The 16,730-nt window shown below is 41.9% G+C and overlaps 1 protein-coding gene across 1 annotated transcript; it reads right to left on the bottom strand.

The window, feature by feature from the left end:
• Positions 1-425: 425 nt before the first annotated feature.
• On the bottom strand, positions 426-16,730 carry wu:fl23c11. Its single transcript, XM_034172738.1, has 16 exons — positions 16,570-16,730; positions 13,474-13,501; positions 13,262-13,390; positions 12,923-13,024; positions 12,716-12,816; positions 10,133-10,241; positions 10,009-10,050; positions 8,851-8,984; positions 8,674-8,736; positions 8,527-8,584; positions 8,196-8,428; positions 4,841-4,888; positions 2,519-2,570; positions 2,221-2,316; positions 2,096-2,134; positions 426-1,991 (listed from the first exon to the last, which is right to left on the bottom strand). Exons 1-16 carry the CDS (start codon positions 16,678-16,680, stop codon positions 1,180-1,182), a joined length of 2,157 nt encoding a protein of 718 aa, XP_034028629.1. The 5' UTR covers positions 16,681-16,730; the 3' UTR covers positions 426-1,179.

Here is a 16,730-nt window from a genome sequence, read left to right on the forward strand (position 1 = left end):
CATTTCTTGGTGGATGGGACTCTGAACCTCAGAAGAGAGAGAGAAAGAAAGAAAGCCGTTTCTGCAGTAAAACACGGCAGGAAAAAGATGGGCGACAGAGGAAATTTCAGGAGGAATTTACTAATTTATGGGGGCTGTGATTTCGCTGCAAGTCGTGGACAAAAGACTATATTGGTGGTTTTGATGGAAGTGCTTTGAGTGGAAAAATTGTTGGTATGTCTACCATGTAAGTTTTCTCACTGCTGCATACTTGGTGGATTGATGTCAGCTTAATCTTACTAAACTCTTATTTCCAGCCCTTGCAGTATTGTGAATCCACTTGTTTCTAAGCATTGCATTCTTAGGACAAACACAGAAGTTCATGTTTATCCTTGAGATGGTTTTTGAAGTATCCAGGCACACAAGAAGTAATCCCCGGCATGCCGAGTCTTCTTTACTTTCTGAGCGTGTCTGTGCATCAGCAGCAGGCACGCATTTCCCACAATTCCCTGCACATCCAAAACCCAGTATGGTAGGTATGCAATCCCCCTATTGGGGAACACAAGGTCAGTGAACACAGACAGAAAGCACTAACCACTGTACAAACAAGAAAATAGAAACAATCTCATGTTCTTTAATCTTGAATGAATAGTTTGTCTTCTGTTGTTTGCAAGAAGACTTTTCTTCCAAATACCGACCTACTTGGAGAAAATACTGTATACAAGTCACAATGTACGAAGACAGCAATTAAGTACTGCACATTTGAGCTCATAAATATCTTTTTTTTTTCTCATCTGGCAGGAATTTCAAATCTAATGTGTATGCAAAACATAAATTGGACTTTATAAATACGACACAGGATTAATTACAATGGAGAAATTTGCTCCATTGTAATTGTTTGGGTAATTTTGCAAACCTGCTACAAAAACCACACTATTGGTGCTACCTGCTGTATGGAATGTGCCATTTTTTTGTCCTCTTTGCTTTTTCTGTTCATCCATGGTGGCTGTTAAGTTGTAACAATCCAGGTATTTTATTTAGGAAAACACAACAATACGTCCCAATGTTGGACTGTTCAAAATTAGCAAATGTACAGTACATGCTGAAAGGCGACATCTGCCATAATATTAGGCTCCTTCAAGTTTTCTTCTCATTACTAAGTCCTCATGGTAGTGTCCCTTGAAGCTTCGTCTGCAGGTATCAGACCCATTCCATTTTACTGACCTTGGGGTTTGTCTCAGGGCTGGAGGAGGGCGTAGTGAGGCATGAATGCAAGGGCACTGTTTCTGCAGAGTCCTCTAGTCCTATCCCGACACAACTCTGGGACATCTCTGCAAGGAGTAATACAGTTGACCCTGCTGTAAATCCAGAAAGTCCTTGAGCTAGTCTCCGAGATGCTCTCCTAAGCCCCCCTGCCCGTCTTCGTCGAGCCGAAGCATTAGCCATTTGCCGCGCTCCAGCTAGTTCAGTCAGAAAACCCAGGCTTTGTGAAGGGAGGCTGTAGAGATGAAGGCCGCGGAAAAGCTCTGGCAATGAGCAACAGCCGCCCGGAGGCTCAGGTGGAAGGGATTCAAACTGCACTAACAAAAACCGCTCTCCTTCACGGCCCTGTAAGTAGTCTGCGAGAATGCAGCTTAATGAAGCGGTGAAAACATCTACGCAAGGGGAAGAGGCACCGTAGGTTTTTCCGGCCTTGTCTTCCTTGGTTTCTCCCCTCTTCTCCTTGGATAAGTGTCTCTCACAGCTCCAGGTTCTCCATTCCTCCACCCTTGTCCAGGCTGCCTTTGTCAGAACGAGCACCACTTTGCCCCCTTGCCTTTTCAGTCTGTCCAGTCGTGAGTGGAGCCAAGGGACGGGACCTAGAACACAGAGCTCAGCTTGGCTCCACAGGTCCAGGGACACACTGAAGCCTAGGGCCTGGAGAGAGGAGCCGAGTTGACACACTAGTCCTACCAAAGCCTTGTCATCATCAGGTCGGTACAACAGCACCACATGGCCACCACCCACAGCACCTAAACAAGAAGATGAATTTTTATTAAAAAAATAAATAAAAATCCAGGATAAGAATATTTACACATTTCCACAAATGTATGAATGAAATAACGCCATCAAGTACCTTTAACATCATCTTCTTTCAACCATTTCCATATGTAGCCTAAATTGAAAACAAAATATAAGAGTAACTGTAAATGTGACCATAAGAGTAACTCAAATACTCCATTACATCAACACAAGTCTGACCTTTTATAACCGCCTGTACAAAGTAGATTCCAAGGATGGCCAAACACATCAGTACTAATCCGATTAGTACAGCCAGGCTCCATCTCCATCGAGATGCTGCCGGAGAAATAAATTAATAATGAGCCAATGAAGACAGCATAAAACATGCATTCAAGATACACTGTACAATCCACTACAGTTGTGAAACTATTCTGTGGCAACATTTGCGATTTAGTATTTTGTAGTTTTTACAGCACCTTTTAACCAATAAGAGTCCACGTTAGACTCTTTTCATGCAGATCAATAATTAATGTCTTACTTGAAAACGGACAGTATGGTCCCACGTATGATTCCATCCCGTGCACTTTCAGCTGAGTTTTGAAACAAAGCGTGACATTAGTTTTGTACAGGGTTTATATCTATACACAGCTGTGGTCTGTCATTTGCATACACATCGTCACGGGCATCATGATGGCTTTGATTGATTTCTGGGCTAGAATGATCAAATATCTTTAATGGTCCCCCATTAAAGATCTTTAATGGTCCCCAAATCAAAATGGGTTCAAAATTCTCCATACAGGGTCAGAAATATGTAAACAAACCTAATATCCTGTTGAATGTCTCTTTGCAAGCTTTAACTTGACCACACACTTGTGGTAGCCAGAAAGGTTCTGACAGAATTCTGGTTGGCTAATAGACCACTTAGCTTTGCCGAATTAGTCAAGTTAAAAATATATATATTATTAATAGTATCATTATTATTATTATTATTCTTTCTTGCCACAGACCCAACTTTTAAGCACAGCCCAGATGTTATCAGTTAGAGCACTGGGGTCAGGACTTTGGACCTTTATTTGTTCCAAAACCAGCTTTGATGTGTGTTTGGGGTCATTGTGATGTTGGAACACCCAATTGTGTTTCATTCAATCTATCTGATGGTTTGTGGACTTGCTGAAGAATCCTGAGGCCGGATTCTTCTTGGTGTTTTTTGACGTGTATTCATGCTCATAAACATACTGTTTTCATTATGGCCAAGTCATAGTCTCATTTGATCCTGAAAGCTTCCACCAGACTGTTGATTTAGGAGCAGGAGTATGACAGCCTCTCAGTCCATGGTGATGTTAAACTTGCTTGAGTGCAGACAGTGTTATTGGTGTTCCAGCAGCTCCAAACCATGGCGCATCTATGCCTTGTTAGTGTTGTGTGGGCCGCTGAAGAGGAGGTACTGCTGGCCCACCACCACCAGAGGGCGCCCTGTCTGGAGTGCGGGCTCCAGGCACCAGAGGGCGCTGCCGCCTCACAGGAGCAGCCGGGGTGACAGCTGTCACTTATCGCCTACGACAGCTGTCACCAATCATCTGATCAGCAGTGGTATATCAGCAAGATGACATCTCCACCTCTTTGCCGAGATATCGCTCTACAGTACTCAGCCGACTGTGTTGTCTTTTTGACATTAACACTTTGTTACTTTTGTGCGTTAAATAGCAGACATTCTTCCGACGAGAGGTGGAGGTGGTTTTCCCGCCATACGGGTTGCTGGGTGCAAACGCACCCACATTTAACTGTTTTTGTTCCTCGCCAGCAGTACCAGATCCGACACGTGGAGGCAGTGGCCACCTGGGAGTTCGGGACTTGGCGGCTCCAGTATTCCCGGGGTTCAGTGGCGGAGGAAATCGTGTGGTTCCGGTTCTGCTTTGGACAGACGTCTCTTATCTTCGAGCCTGCCCACGTGACACATTTTGTGAATTGACTTCTTTGTCTATTGTTGTAATCTGTTGTTTGTTGTGCTTATTCACAACAGTAAAGCGTTGTTATTTGACTTCCTCCATTGTCCGTTCATTTGCGCCCCCTGTTGTGGGTCCGTGTTCCTACACTTTCCCAACAATTAGTTCCGGATTCTCTGAAAGAGTTACTCTCAGTGGAGGGACTGAGTCTTTGTGCAAACCTTGGCAAAGTGGCTACACCTCCCAATGACTTGTACTTATGTACAACAGTCTAAACCAGGGGTAGGCAACCTGTTCCAGAAAGAGCCATGAGGGTGCAGGTTTTCTTTGCAGCCACTGACTCCACCAGGTGATTTTACTGATTAATATCACTTTGAGCAGATGGAATCAGTTAATCAGTGAAATCACCTGGTGGAGTCAGTGGCTGCAAAGAAAACCTGCACCCTCATGGCTCTTTCTGGAACAGGTTGCCTACCCCTGGTCTAAACTGATGATCTTTGAATTTGTAGTTGTTTAGAAATTACTCCAAGAGAAACCCATTACTTCTGTAAATCTATGATTCTCTTTTTCAAATCTGCACTGACCTCCTTGGACTTTCCCATTATATTATACAGTATGTTGCCAATCCACTGAATGATGTCAGACAAATAAACAAACCCACCCCTTTTTTTTTATGTTGGTACAGAGAAGCTACCATCTGCAGTCAATCAATGGATTGTAGTGAATCCACACAGGCCCTGATGCCCTCTACTGAATTAATAATCTAAGTGGGTGCATGCATACTTTTGTCCACAAAATATTAAAAGTTGGACTGTTCTCCAGTATTGCCATGACATTCATGTCCATGATGTGTTTGTAAAATTGTGACAACAGATGGCTAGATGCATACTTATGTTTAAAACTCAGAGTAATGTTACCTGAACACAAAGCAGAGGGTGCGATGACACATTAAACTCTCCTGTTTTCTGGGGGGGGAAGCAAACATGCAAATGAATACAATGAAATTCATGGGCAATCAAATAAAATAATTAGAAAGCTATCTGTCAAAGTGAAATCCCCCTTAGGCTGGAAATCACTATGACGCCCTCGACCAAGGTCCTTAATCTCCCATTTCCTCCCATTGTGCAGTTCAATGCCTTGCACAGCGGCATGCTGTCATCTGTCCGTGTGTACACGTGTGCAAGAGAGAGCGAGAATGTGAGACATCTTTAAGCATGTTCAGCACGCTAGCAATGCACTCCATTTACCAGAAATGCAAACTTGATTATTTCCTGGGGAGAGTAAGAAAAAAAAAATCTACAACTTCTACAATCCAGTTGCTTTGTTGTTGGTCATGTGACTAAAAGTCCAAACCTGCTAGTTTGCATGTTTTGGCACTAACTTCAGTTTACTGACACTACCATACCCAACTATTTATAAGTCATTTGCTAAAGCTTTTGTGAGCAGGAACTTTTTCCGTGTTTGCAGATTCAATAATTAGGCTTTTCTTTTTTAAGTACACAAACTTAGAGTTTCACATTTTCTTTTTCTAAACATTCCTGTTTGACTGCTTGTCTTCCATGCTTGACATTCTGATGTCACAATTTAAGATTTTAATCATTTTCAGCAGTTCCGTTTTCATTTCTCTCTGGCCATAATGCAGCTTTAATCATTTTCACACACACACACACACGTATACAGTGACGGGTTAACTTTCCTCATCAAAAACTCATCTCTGCAAGTCAATTTCTTCAGCACACTGAAATAAATCAGTTCTAATAATTATTTGTTTGGTATGTAAAGCGCATGGTGGCTCACAGGCGAATGACGCAGAATTTATCCTGTACTGCCTCCAGTGTTGCCACAGTTACTTTGAAAAAGTAATCCAGTTACTGATTACTCCTTGAAAAAGTACGAGGTCTATTAGAAAAGTATCCGACCTTATTTTTTTCAAAAACCATATAGATTTGAATCACGTGTGATTGCGTCAGACAAGCTTGAACCCTCGTGCGCATGCGTGAGTTTTTCCACGCCTGTCGGTTGCGTCATTCGCCTGTGAGCAGGCTTTGAGTGAGGAGTGGTCCACCCCCTCGGCAGATTTTCATTGTCTGGAAATGGCGGAATGATTTGGGCTTTTCTTCCATCAGAATTTTTTCAGAAACTGTTAGAGACTGGCAACTGGAAACCATTTGAAAAATGTATCTGGCTTTCGGTGAAAATTTTACGGGCTTCACAGAGAATAAGGACTGTTACTACAGCTTTAAGGACACTCGGCACGCCGCGCTCCGTGCCGCCATCGAGAGCCACAAACCACCGGATCATTTCTAAACAGATGGCTCTGTGGAGCCGGACCGTCGTGTGCACTTTCTCTGGTTATCACAAGAGCTGGACAGCAACCATTTTCTGGCAGATTTCACTTTTAACAAGAGATTTTGTCATGGAAAGCCAAGCGGAGGCTTCGCACGTCACGATGGATTCGCTACTGGAACAAGACAAAACCACCTCCGTTTTGGTCTCACAGGACGGCTTTGAGATGGCGTTCAGACAGCTGTCGGTGGTTTTTCCATCGAGTGATTATCCGAGAAATTGTGGATGTGCCTGGACATGCCAGAACATGCCCCGTGAGGCTTCATCACGGCGTTGCTGTGCGCCATGAGGCACCGCCGCGACGCGCGAAGCTGCCGCTCTTGTTTCCATGACAAAAACTCCTGTAACAGTGGAATGTGCCGTTCATTTCCAAACTGGACGCTGTGTTTTATCCGGGACGTCATCTGACTAGCACAGGAATTGTGAAAAGATGTGGACATCAGCACTTTTTCGGCACATTGAGACAGAGGTGTGGAGGAATTCCACGCGTTGCGGCGGTGCCGCATGGCGCACAGCAATGCCGTGATGAAGCCTCACGGGACATGTTCTGGCATGTCCAGGCACATCCACAATTTCTCGGATAATCACTCGATGGAAAAACCACCGACAGCTGTCTGAACGCCATCTCAAAGCCGAAAATCATTCCGCCATTTCCTGACAATGAAAATCCACCGAGGGGGTGGACCACTCCTCACTCAAAGCCTGCTGACAGGCGAATGACGCAACCGACAGGCGTGGAAAAACTCACGCATGCGCACGAGGGTTCAAGCTTGTCTGACGCAATCACACGTGATTCAAATCTATATGGTTTTTGAAAAAAATAATAAGGTCGGATACTTTTCTAATAGACCTCATAACTTACTTTACTGATTACTTAATTGTCAAAGTAACTAAGTTAGATTAATAGTTACGTTCCCCAGCTGCCGACAACAACCCTCTGCCACCTCAACATGACAATGATACTTGTTTTGCCAAAACTCACTTTATAGTCACCCTTTCTTGGCTTCAATGAAAATAAATACTTGTTTTATAAAAAGTAAAATAAAGACCTCTTTCTTGACCTCGTATTTAACTGTTGACAGCACTGTAACAGTAAAACTTGCAATTTCTAACCTACATTGTTTATAAATGTAACTATTAAATTCTTTCTAACATTTTTCTAACATTTAAATTCTCTCTAAACATTTTACCTGTCAAAATTATTATTATTATAAGTAGTATTAGTAGTTGTGGTAAAAAAAAGGCTTCAAAACTGGACCTTTAATCTAAGGGTGTTGTGGGGGGGGCACATCCCTGCCCCACGCCCCCATTCCATCTGGATTCGCCCCTGCTTTGGCGTTTGAGCACAAAGAATGGATAACATTTATTTATGCAGAAAACATGACCAGATTTACAGTAAGAAAGTTTTATTGCATTTTCACATCATGTGGTCCTCAGAAAGAGAGTTTAGGTGCATTTGAGTGGAAAATAGTGTTAGTTGTTGACGCGTCTCGGAGGATCAGCTGTTTTTAACGAGCAAATACGAAGCCGCTCAGCTCGGAATTCTAAATAAAGGAGAAAAAAAACATAAAAATGTCTTTGTAAAGCTCAGTGCAGGTGTGCTGTTGTCACCATGCTTTAAGAGGTGAGGACGAGTTGCTGTAGAAAACCGCGGATGAAAAGCTCACAGCTCGCTTAAAGTGGGCACTTCAGTCGAACCCCGACCCCCTGCCCACGGACCAAGTTTAATGCTGCTATCGACCCACAATGCAAAAATAATAGTAACGCACAGTGACTTGGAGAAGTAACTTTAATCTGATTACTGATTTGGAAAGATTAAGGCGTTAGATTACTCTTTACTAAAAGAAGTGGTTAGATTAGAGTAACACGTTACCGGCATCACTGACTGCCTCATGCTCAACTTAGTCGACGGTTTTTGGTTTTTACCTGGTGTCCAGTGTGTGTTGGGCTCCAGCCAGCATATCCATGGTCATGCAGTCTCAGTCTGGACCCTGACACCTCCTCACACTGACCCGATACAGAATTTTTCTTGCACAGCCACACTTCGGCCTCCAGTCTGCAGGGGGCGGTCACATTCCAGATCAGCACTGTGCCGCCGCCTCGTATTTTAGCTTCCTCCATTGACACAGACACATTACGCTGCATTCTTTCCAGTACTTCTGCAAAACAGCAAGAGTGAGATGTCTCTGATGGTATCCATGTCCATGGAAATCATCTTCATGTGAAGATACGCAAGTTATACGTGCTGCTCAGTTACCTTGTTGATTTTTGAAGGGACAGAATTGTCGTCGGAGGTCCTTTCCCTTCCACCATACCTGTAAATAGGTGTTTTTTTATTTTTATTAATTCGCCAAACCAAATTAAGTTGCAGTCTCTTACAATGTACAACCGACATCTCTAATACCTGGAAGCAGAGGCACGGTGCCACAAAACTGGATAAAATGACCATTTCTTTCTGTCCTCTAGGCTATGAACAAAAACAAAACAAGCAAATAAACAAAAATAAAGAAAAAGTTACACAAACACAGACTGAATGCTGAAAACAGAATGATTAAAAATGGACAGTTAAGCTTTGACTGACCCATTCCAGAATCTTTCCAGGCATTTCATTCCAAAATATCTGGCACATGATCCCATCATGGTTGGTAGCATCGTGGTCCAGTTGGAGGAGGATGTTGTTTGTCTTGTGATCAGTCACAGCTCGAAGCCTGGGAGCTGACATAGAGAAACCAGCTTATTGCATTACTTTGCAGACACACAACAAAGTATATGTTGGTACTGTATTGTTCCACCCCCAAAAGAAAAAAGGTGACAAAATTTGGATGTATTATAATAATATTTACTGGTGCCTCGACAGCATCAAAGTTTTAGAATTTTTGGAAAAATGTGGATATGATAAATACTCTAACAGTTGTTTCAACATAAAAATAAGAATATTGTAGAAATACTTAAAATGAAGACTAGCAGCTGGTAGCGGTTACTTCAGAACTCAAGTGCTTTTTGAACAAAAATAGATTAACACAAAAAAATGACTGAAAATGTCACAATGCTCTGTCCAGAGAATGACTTTACTGCAGCTTCAGCAACTGCTTCATTTGTTGTGTTGTAGCTGTTCAGCTCACGCAGTAGCTGCAGATCATTTTGTGGAGCAGAAGATGCACAAATGCATGTGAACCAAGTCTCGAGGTAGACCTTTATCACAAATGTGTGGAAATGGCCGAGAGACGAGCGTTCACATTGCAGTCAGTCGGAACTGGGAATGAAAGATGTATATCTTCAGACTGCATATGAGCTTTACCATCGTCTAGTTCGATGGAATACCCCAGGAGCCTGAATGTGTAGATCATCATTGCAGTCAGATTCCAGAAACAGCAGTGACAAGTGCAGGAGCTCATGGTAATCATCTCTGGGATGAAGCGAATGATATCACCCTTAACTGGATTGACAGCTGACACTATGAACTCTACGTCTAGTCTACTTTCATAGCCAGACTGTGAATTCAGCCCCAATTATACACAATATAGTTCATTGAGCTACCAGTAAATATCCATATATGTAAATGAAACTTGTAGCAGTTAATATGCTTCATAAAAGTTAAAAAATTAGGGACCTGGAAAAAGTTTTTAAAATTTTTAGGCAATAATATTGAGTGGGACCCTCACCGGCAGCTCAGAGCACATTTCACAACATGTTTTAATCGCCTCCAGACAAGAGATTCTGATTTTACACTACTGCTTACCATCACATTCCACAACAGTCCCATCTAAGTTCATGGAGCAAACTGGAAGAGAGAAAGATGGCAGGCGCTGTGTGAAATGAACTGGCTGATTTTTAAAGCATATTATTGTTTAAAGTAAACTCACCTTCTTGTAACGACGGGACTGTTATGTTTCGGATGTGAGAGTTCTTGGACTGTCCGTACACCAGGACCACAACAGGACTGCCAAACATCACTTTCTCTGTCAACAGCAGCTGCAGTTACAGGGAATGGATGTAGTCAAATTTATGTACAGCCAACTGTGCCACTCCCAGAGTGTGACCAGCATAATTTGTATAAAACATAACTAATGATTGAAAATGGACAGAACATGCTTGGAAGAATCAATTTCACTCAATTAAATTGGATGCCAGCGAATGCCAGCATGATGCTGCTGTAATATTTGGACATCTGTACACCCTGTGCCCTTCATTCTCTGGATTGTATAGATACTTTTAGAAGGCAACTAAAGACGCATTTCTTTAAGTTAGCTTTTTAGCCTAATATTGTATTTTATTGTTTTCGTATGTTATTTTTAGATTATTTTTGTATGCCATGTGCAGCGCTTTGTGACCCTGGTCTGTGAAAGGTGCTTTATAAATAAAGCTTACTTACTTACTTACACATTGAATAAATAAACATTTTGCTGGGAAGTAGCTAAAACACTGTGGGCCCTATCATGATTATCTGTGGCATATACTCGAAAGTGCATTTGGGGCATGTCCAAATCCATTTACACAGCTCATAATACAAAGGTGCCTTCACACTTACTTCGTTTGGTCCAGACCTTTGGACTTTTCAGTTTGGTGCAAACCACAATAGCAGGTGTGACAGCTGACTTGGAACATGGTGTGAATCAAAGGACCAAAATTTGCACAATCAAAAGAGATCTCAGTCTGGATCTAATTGAACCATGGTCTAGTTTGGACTTTTTGACTAGTTACAGGAAGTTTAGGCAGGTTATTGTCACCATTAAATAGTAGAAGAAGAAAATAATTTTAAGGAGTAACACTCCATTAGGCAGTAGTAGAAAGAAACAAACTAAAGTAGTAAATAGGAGTACATGGGGAGAGGAGGAGAAGATGTTTTATTTGTAATGTGGTCAGAAAAAGTAGTAAAGGTCAACTTGAAGAAAAGATGTATAAAAAATGTTCTCCATTCCAAAGGAACTACCACCAAATTGAAAATAAGCCAATGTCAGAGGCACATTAACAAACCAGTTAATGTCAAATGTCAATTTGCAATGTGAAAGCAAACTAACCAAACCAAACACATGAAACATGAACCTCTTTATGGATCTTGTTCCAGACTTTCAGGTGTGAAAACACCCTGAGTGCTGTGGAAATTGTGATTGGATAAAATAAGGAGCGACAATTTCCCATGTTGACAATGCAATGGCGTGTCATTTATTTATCTCCTTTGTTGCTTCACACAACTCACAGACTTTAAAGCACAACTCTGCAGCGGACCTGACAGGAAAACATTAAAGAGATCACACACTTTGATATGCACCTCACACGTCAGCTTGTTGTCACATGCACAAAGGGAACAAAAAACAGTTTGGCCCCGCCCATCAACAATACAGTGGTCCTGAATGGAGAAACATCAAAGCGGCAGAGACACTATGATGTGCACTGCAAACCTCTGGGCGTGTTATCACATGCATAACAGAAAACACACACTAACCACAGGTTACAACCTGGTATGGTGAATTATGTCCACAATGTCCATTATGTGTTGAATGGTTGCCACAGTAAGCCACAGAGCTCAAAGGGATTGCATTTATTCACTAAGTCATGAGCGTGTTTTGAGCATGACATGAAATAAACCAGAGTGTCACCTGGCATAAACTTTAAAAAGCCAGTGCACAACCAACAGGTGCATTGTTATTTTGAAGTCTTCCAACCACCCAATCTCCTCCAGCCCTTCCCTTTCCCCTTTCCTCATGGACCAGGATACTGTGGCCAGCCCTGTCTTGGTGCGCCCCACCTGCAAACTCAGAAAGGAAGTAGTGGTGCTGGTACCTATCCCCAGACTGCAGAGTGTGGAGTCGAGGAGAGTCTACAACTTCCCCTGGATAGGATGGTGCTCCAGTGCAGGTTACTTTCCCAGCCTAGGCCAGCACCCACTTACAGCTGGATGGACTGAATCCATGGAGATGAAGTATCTTTTCCAAGGACTCAGACAAGGAGCATGACCGGGAATTGGATCCATGGCTAAATATTGAAAGCCAACTCCTGATTCTACTGAGCTACCTGCTCTAGATCACCTCAGACCAGCAATACTTCTCAACAGGCAACTATTCCTGTTAATGCAGTTCCACAGAACAAGTCATTTAAATATCGAACTCCATTCATCAAATACGTCAGTAGTAACTGCCGGTAAATAACGCAAAACCAGAATGGTGGAATCTGAATGCATTCAGAAGCCAATACAAATCCAAAATGGGGGAGGGTGATGGCTGTACGTGACACTGGGAAAGAAGTGATGAGATTCTGAGGATGATTCCAATATCAATCTGCATCCAGATTTTGCTTTTTTGTTTGTTACCGTCTTTATCATTGTGAAATAAGAAAACATCCTTTGCAGGGGTACCTTTTAAGTCAAATGTCACAGATTGAGATTATGCCACGGCAGATTTATATCATAAAAAAACTGACCCGTTGTCGCATCTTTCCAGTGGACTGACCTCATATGTGGTCTGCTCTGACTGAGAGTTGTTGACTCTAAACTGGAGCATTCTGCAGGAGTCAATGGAGCCTGGAAAGCTGTGGCACACTTTCAAAAAAGCTGCAACAAAGAATAACTGGAATGATCAGTATAGCAACGGAATCCTGAGAAGTGAGTTTCAGTATTACCGTGTAGACTTCTTTTTCACATGTGTGGGCGATCATACTTGCAGGTGCATAATGCAACCCTTGTCCACTTCCCTCTGTCATTAGTTCCACGCCTGGGCTCGGGTCTTCATCGCTGTGGTCACCTGACTCCTCGGAATGATCTGTTTCAACATCAGCACAAGGAAATACAGTTAGAAACAGAAGCTGTCAGCACAAGTGTGTCAAGTCCAGCTGAGAGAGAACAAGTCAAGCAGCTCATGATGAGAATGCAGGAAACAGCAACTTAAGATATGGCTGCAGCGCCTTTGTTGTGCAGCCTGAAATAATGTTTACAAAAATTCAGGGCATGCTGCCTTATCTGAAAGTGTCAAAGAAGGTAAAAGTAATGACAGAGCTACCTTGGACCGTGACGGTGACCTGCAGGCAGGGCTCACATGTCTGTGAACAGCACAGAAACACCTTCAGGTCGACGTGTGTCACATCCATGGTGTGGTCTGGGTCAGGCAGGGCAGGGCTGTACGGCGAGGCTGCACAAACAAAAGTACCTGTTAGTTAAAGTGTCAGGATGCGATGGCCACAATGAGACTCGTGTTCCATCCTTTAACAGTACCTGACTTAATGCGGCAGTCAGTCAAACCCTGAAGAAACAAAAGCAGTGAATGAGTAATATTTCTGCATTCAGAGATGAGATCATCAGCTCCAGCACACACACACACACACACACAGTGAGGCAAATAAGTATTTGAACACCCTGCGGTTTTGCAAGTTCTCCCACTTAGAAATCATGGAGGGGTCTGAAATTTTCATCTTAGGTGCATGTCCACTGTGAGAGACATAATCTAAAAAAATAAATAAATCCAGAAATAACAATGTATGATTTTTTTATATATATAATTTATTTGTATGTTACTGCTGCAAGTAAATATTTGAACACCTGCCAATCAGCAAGAATTCTGGCTCACACAGACCTGTTTGAACTTGTTACCTGTATAAAAGACACCTGTTCACACACTCAATCAATCACACTCCAACCTGTCCACCATATCTAAGGACACCAGGGACAAAACTGTAGACCTGCACAAGGCTGGGATGGACTACAGGACAACAGGCAAGCAGCTTGGTAGAAGACAACAACTGTTATGATTATTTATTAGAAAGTGGAAGAAACACAAGATGACTGTCAGTCTCCCTCGGTATGGGATTCCATGCAAGATCTCACTTTGTGGGGTAAGGATGATTCTGAGAAAGCTCAGAACTACACAGGAGGACCTGGTCAATGATCTGAAGAGAGCTGGGACTACAGTCACAAAGATTATATTAGTAACACATGATGCTGTCATGGTTTAAAATCCTGCAGGGCAGCAAGGCCCCCCTGCTCAAGCCAGCACATGTCCAGGCCCGTTTGAAATTCACCAGTGACCATCTGGATGATCCAGAGGAGGCATGGGAGAAGGTCATGTGGCCAGATGAGACCAGAATAGAGCTTTTTGGAATCAACTCCACTTACCATGTTTAGAGGATGAGAACAACCCCAAGAAAACCATCCCAACCGTGAAACATGGGGGTGGAAACATCATACTCTGGGGGTGTTCTTCTGCAAAGGGGACAGGACGACTGCACCGTATTGAAGGGAGGATGGATGGGGTCATGTATTGTGAGATTTTGGCAAACAACTTCCTTCCCTCAGTAAGAGCACTGAAGATGGGTCATGGCTGGGTCTTCCAGCATGACAATGACCCCAAACACACAGCCAGGGCAACTAAGGAGGGGCTCCATAAGAAACATTTCAAGGTCCTGGAGTGGCCTGGCCAGTCTCCAGACCTGAACTCAATAGAAAATCTTTGGAGGCAGCTGAAACTCCAAACCTGAAAGATTTGGAGAAGATCTGTATGGAGGAGTGGACCAAAGTCCCTGCTGCAGTGTGTGAAAACCTGGTGAAAAACTACAGGAAATGTTTGACCTCTGTAATTGCAAACAAAGGCTACTGTACCAAATATTAACATTCATTTTCCCAGGTGTTCAAATACTTATTTGCAGCAGTAACATACAAATAAATTATTTAAAAAAATCATACATTGTGATTTCCGGATTTTTTTTTTTTTTTTTTTTTTTTTTTTTAGAGATTATCTCTCTCACAGTGGACATGCACCTAAGATGAAAATTTCAGACCCCTCCATGATTTCTAAGTGGGAGAACTTGCAAAACCGCAGGGTGTTCAAATACTTATTTTCCTCACTGTGTGTGTGTATATATATATATATATATATATATATATATATATATATATATATATATATATATATTTCTGTTCTATTATTTAACAATGAAAAAACTTATATAGGCCTAATTATAGGCCTTGAAGTGCTAATTGCCCTAAAAGGATTTGTTTCAATTTTCACTCCAATTTGTGTAAAATTGGAGGTGGGCTCTGGAATTACTCAGGCAAGGTTGAATTTGCCAAAAGTCAATCACTGAGAGTCAAGATCCAGGTGATGCTTGTTTCTTGGTTTACTCCTCCCAGGTTCTTTGGTCGACTTCTATCAAACATTTAATCAAAACTCTTTACAGTGATTCCTTTGCAACAGGGAATTCAACTGAGGATCTTCTCACAGTGCAGGTATGTGAAACAATTATGTATTTTATCACAAAAGCACCAAAGTTTGCACAGGTATTGTTTAGTGTAAATTTTTAAAAATATATGCACAATTTTCCCTTTAAGGACAAAAAACAGCAAAATCCAAGGTGGCTGCCCTGCCATTTTGGAAGATTTTCATAATTCTGTCTTTATTACTATACAGTATGTAATACAGACACAAATTAAGTGCTATTTTCTTTTTTTTTTCTTTTTTTTCCTGACACACTAAACTCAATCCAAACACAATTACATGACTAAAAAAAATAGCTTGGCATGATATGTAGTTGTTTTTTTTATTATTATTATTTACAAACAATGTCTGTACAAAATTTGGTGCTTTTACCAGAAAACACATAATCATAGCGATATTACACACAGATCTACCCTGCTGCCCTGGTCACAATCCCATTTCACCTGGGACACTACCTCCCCATAAGCAAAACAAAGTTGGTTTTGTTTTTAATCTGGCATGGCAACATTCACAGCATGTGAAATATTTGTCCTTAATATATGCCCTTTTAATGTGGTGACTTACAAATTGATAGCATTTGTTGTTTTTGAGTTATTGTGTTCACAAATTGGAGACGATAGAGATACAAACGAGTCTATTTACTCACTGTATTATTGAAGGTACAAAATTAGGGTTTGCTAAGGTTTAAGATAAAGCAGGAACTGCATACTATAGACCCCATCAAAGTTTTGAAAAATAATAAGTAAAACCTTAAATATGTAAATACAACATCTATGACAGATTGCATTTTGTTAGCATGTACTTTCTCAAACACAAGCTGGAGAACATTTATGCTGCTGTGCAAAAGGAGAAGCGGAGTAAGATGACACACTCAGGCACAATAGTCAATAATTAATAGACATTAAACTCTGATCTCTCGCTGTGTGTTTCTAAATGATAATTTTCACAGATTAACAACACAGATCTTGTGGCAGATTACCAGTAAAATCCTACAAAATAAAAGCAGATCAACCTTCAGTGGACATGGAATTTAATTATTTCAAAGTCGTTTTAAAAACAAGCTTTCAGACACGCAGCACGTGTGGAGCGATGACCGTTACCTGACTGCACCTGAGTTCAGGTGTGTTCCTGTCCACCATCTCCACGGCGGCAGACAAAGGCCACAGGCTGAACAGCACCAACACAAAATCTTTCCTCCTCCACAGAGACATCTGTCTCCTGCTAAAAGGAGGTTTTCCTCACACGATCCTCAGGCAGCAGC

Source organism: Thalassophryne amazonica, chromosome 6 (assembly GCF_902500255.1).
Source record: "Thalassophryne amazonica chromosome 6, fThaAma1.1, whole genome shotgun sequence".
Lineage (NCBI taxonomy): Eukaryota > Metazoa > Chordata > Actinopteri > Batrachoidiformes > Batrachoididae > Thalassophryne > Thalassophryne amazonica.

Coding starts and splice junctions, on each gene's coding strand:
- wu:fl23c11 (XM_034172738.1), bottom strand. CDS start 16,680: ATGTCTCTGTGGAGGAGGAAAGATTTTGTGTTGGTGCTGTTCAGCCTG. Junction 13,502..16,569: donor CTGAACTCAGGTGCAGTCAG/GTAACGGTCATC, acceptor TTGTTTCTTCAG/GGTTTGACTGACTGCCGCAT. Junction 1,992..2,095: donor GAAAGAAGATGATGTTAAAG/GTACTTGATGGC, acceptor CTTCTTGTTTAG/GTGCTGTGGGTGGTGGCCAT.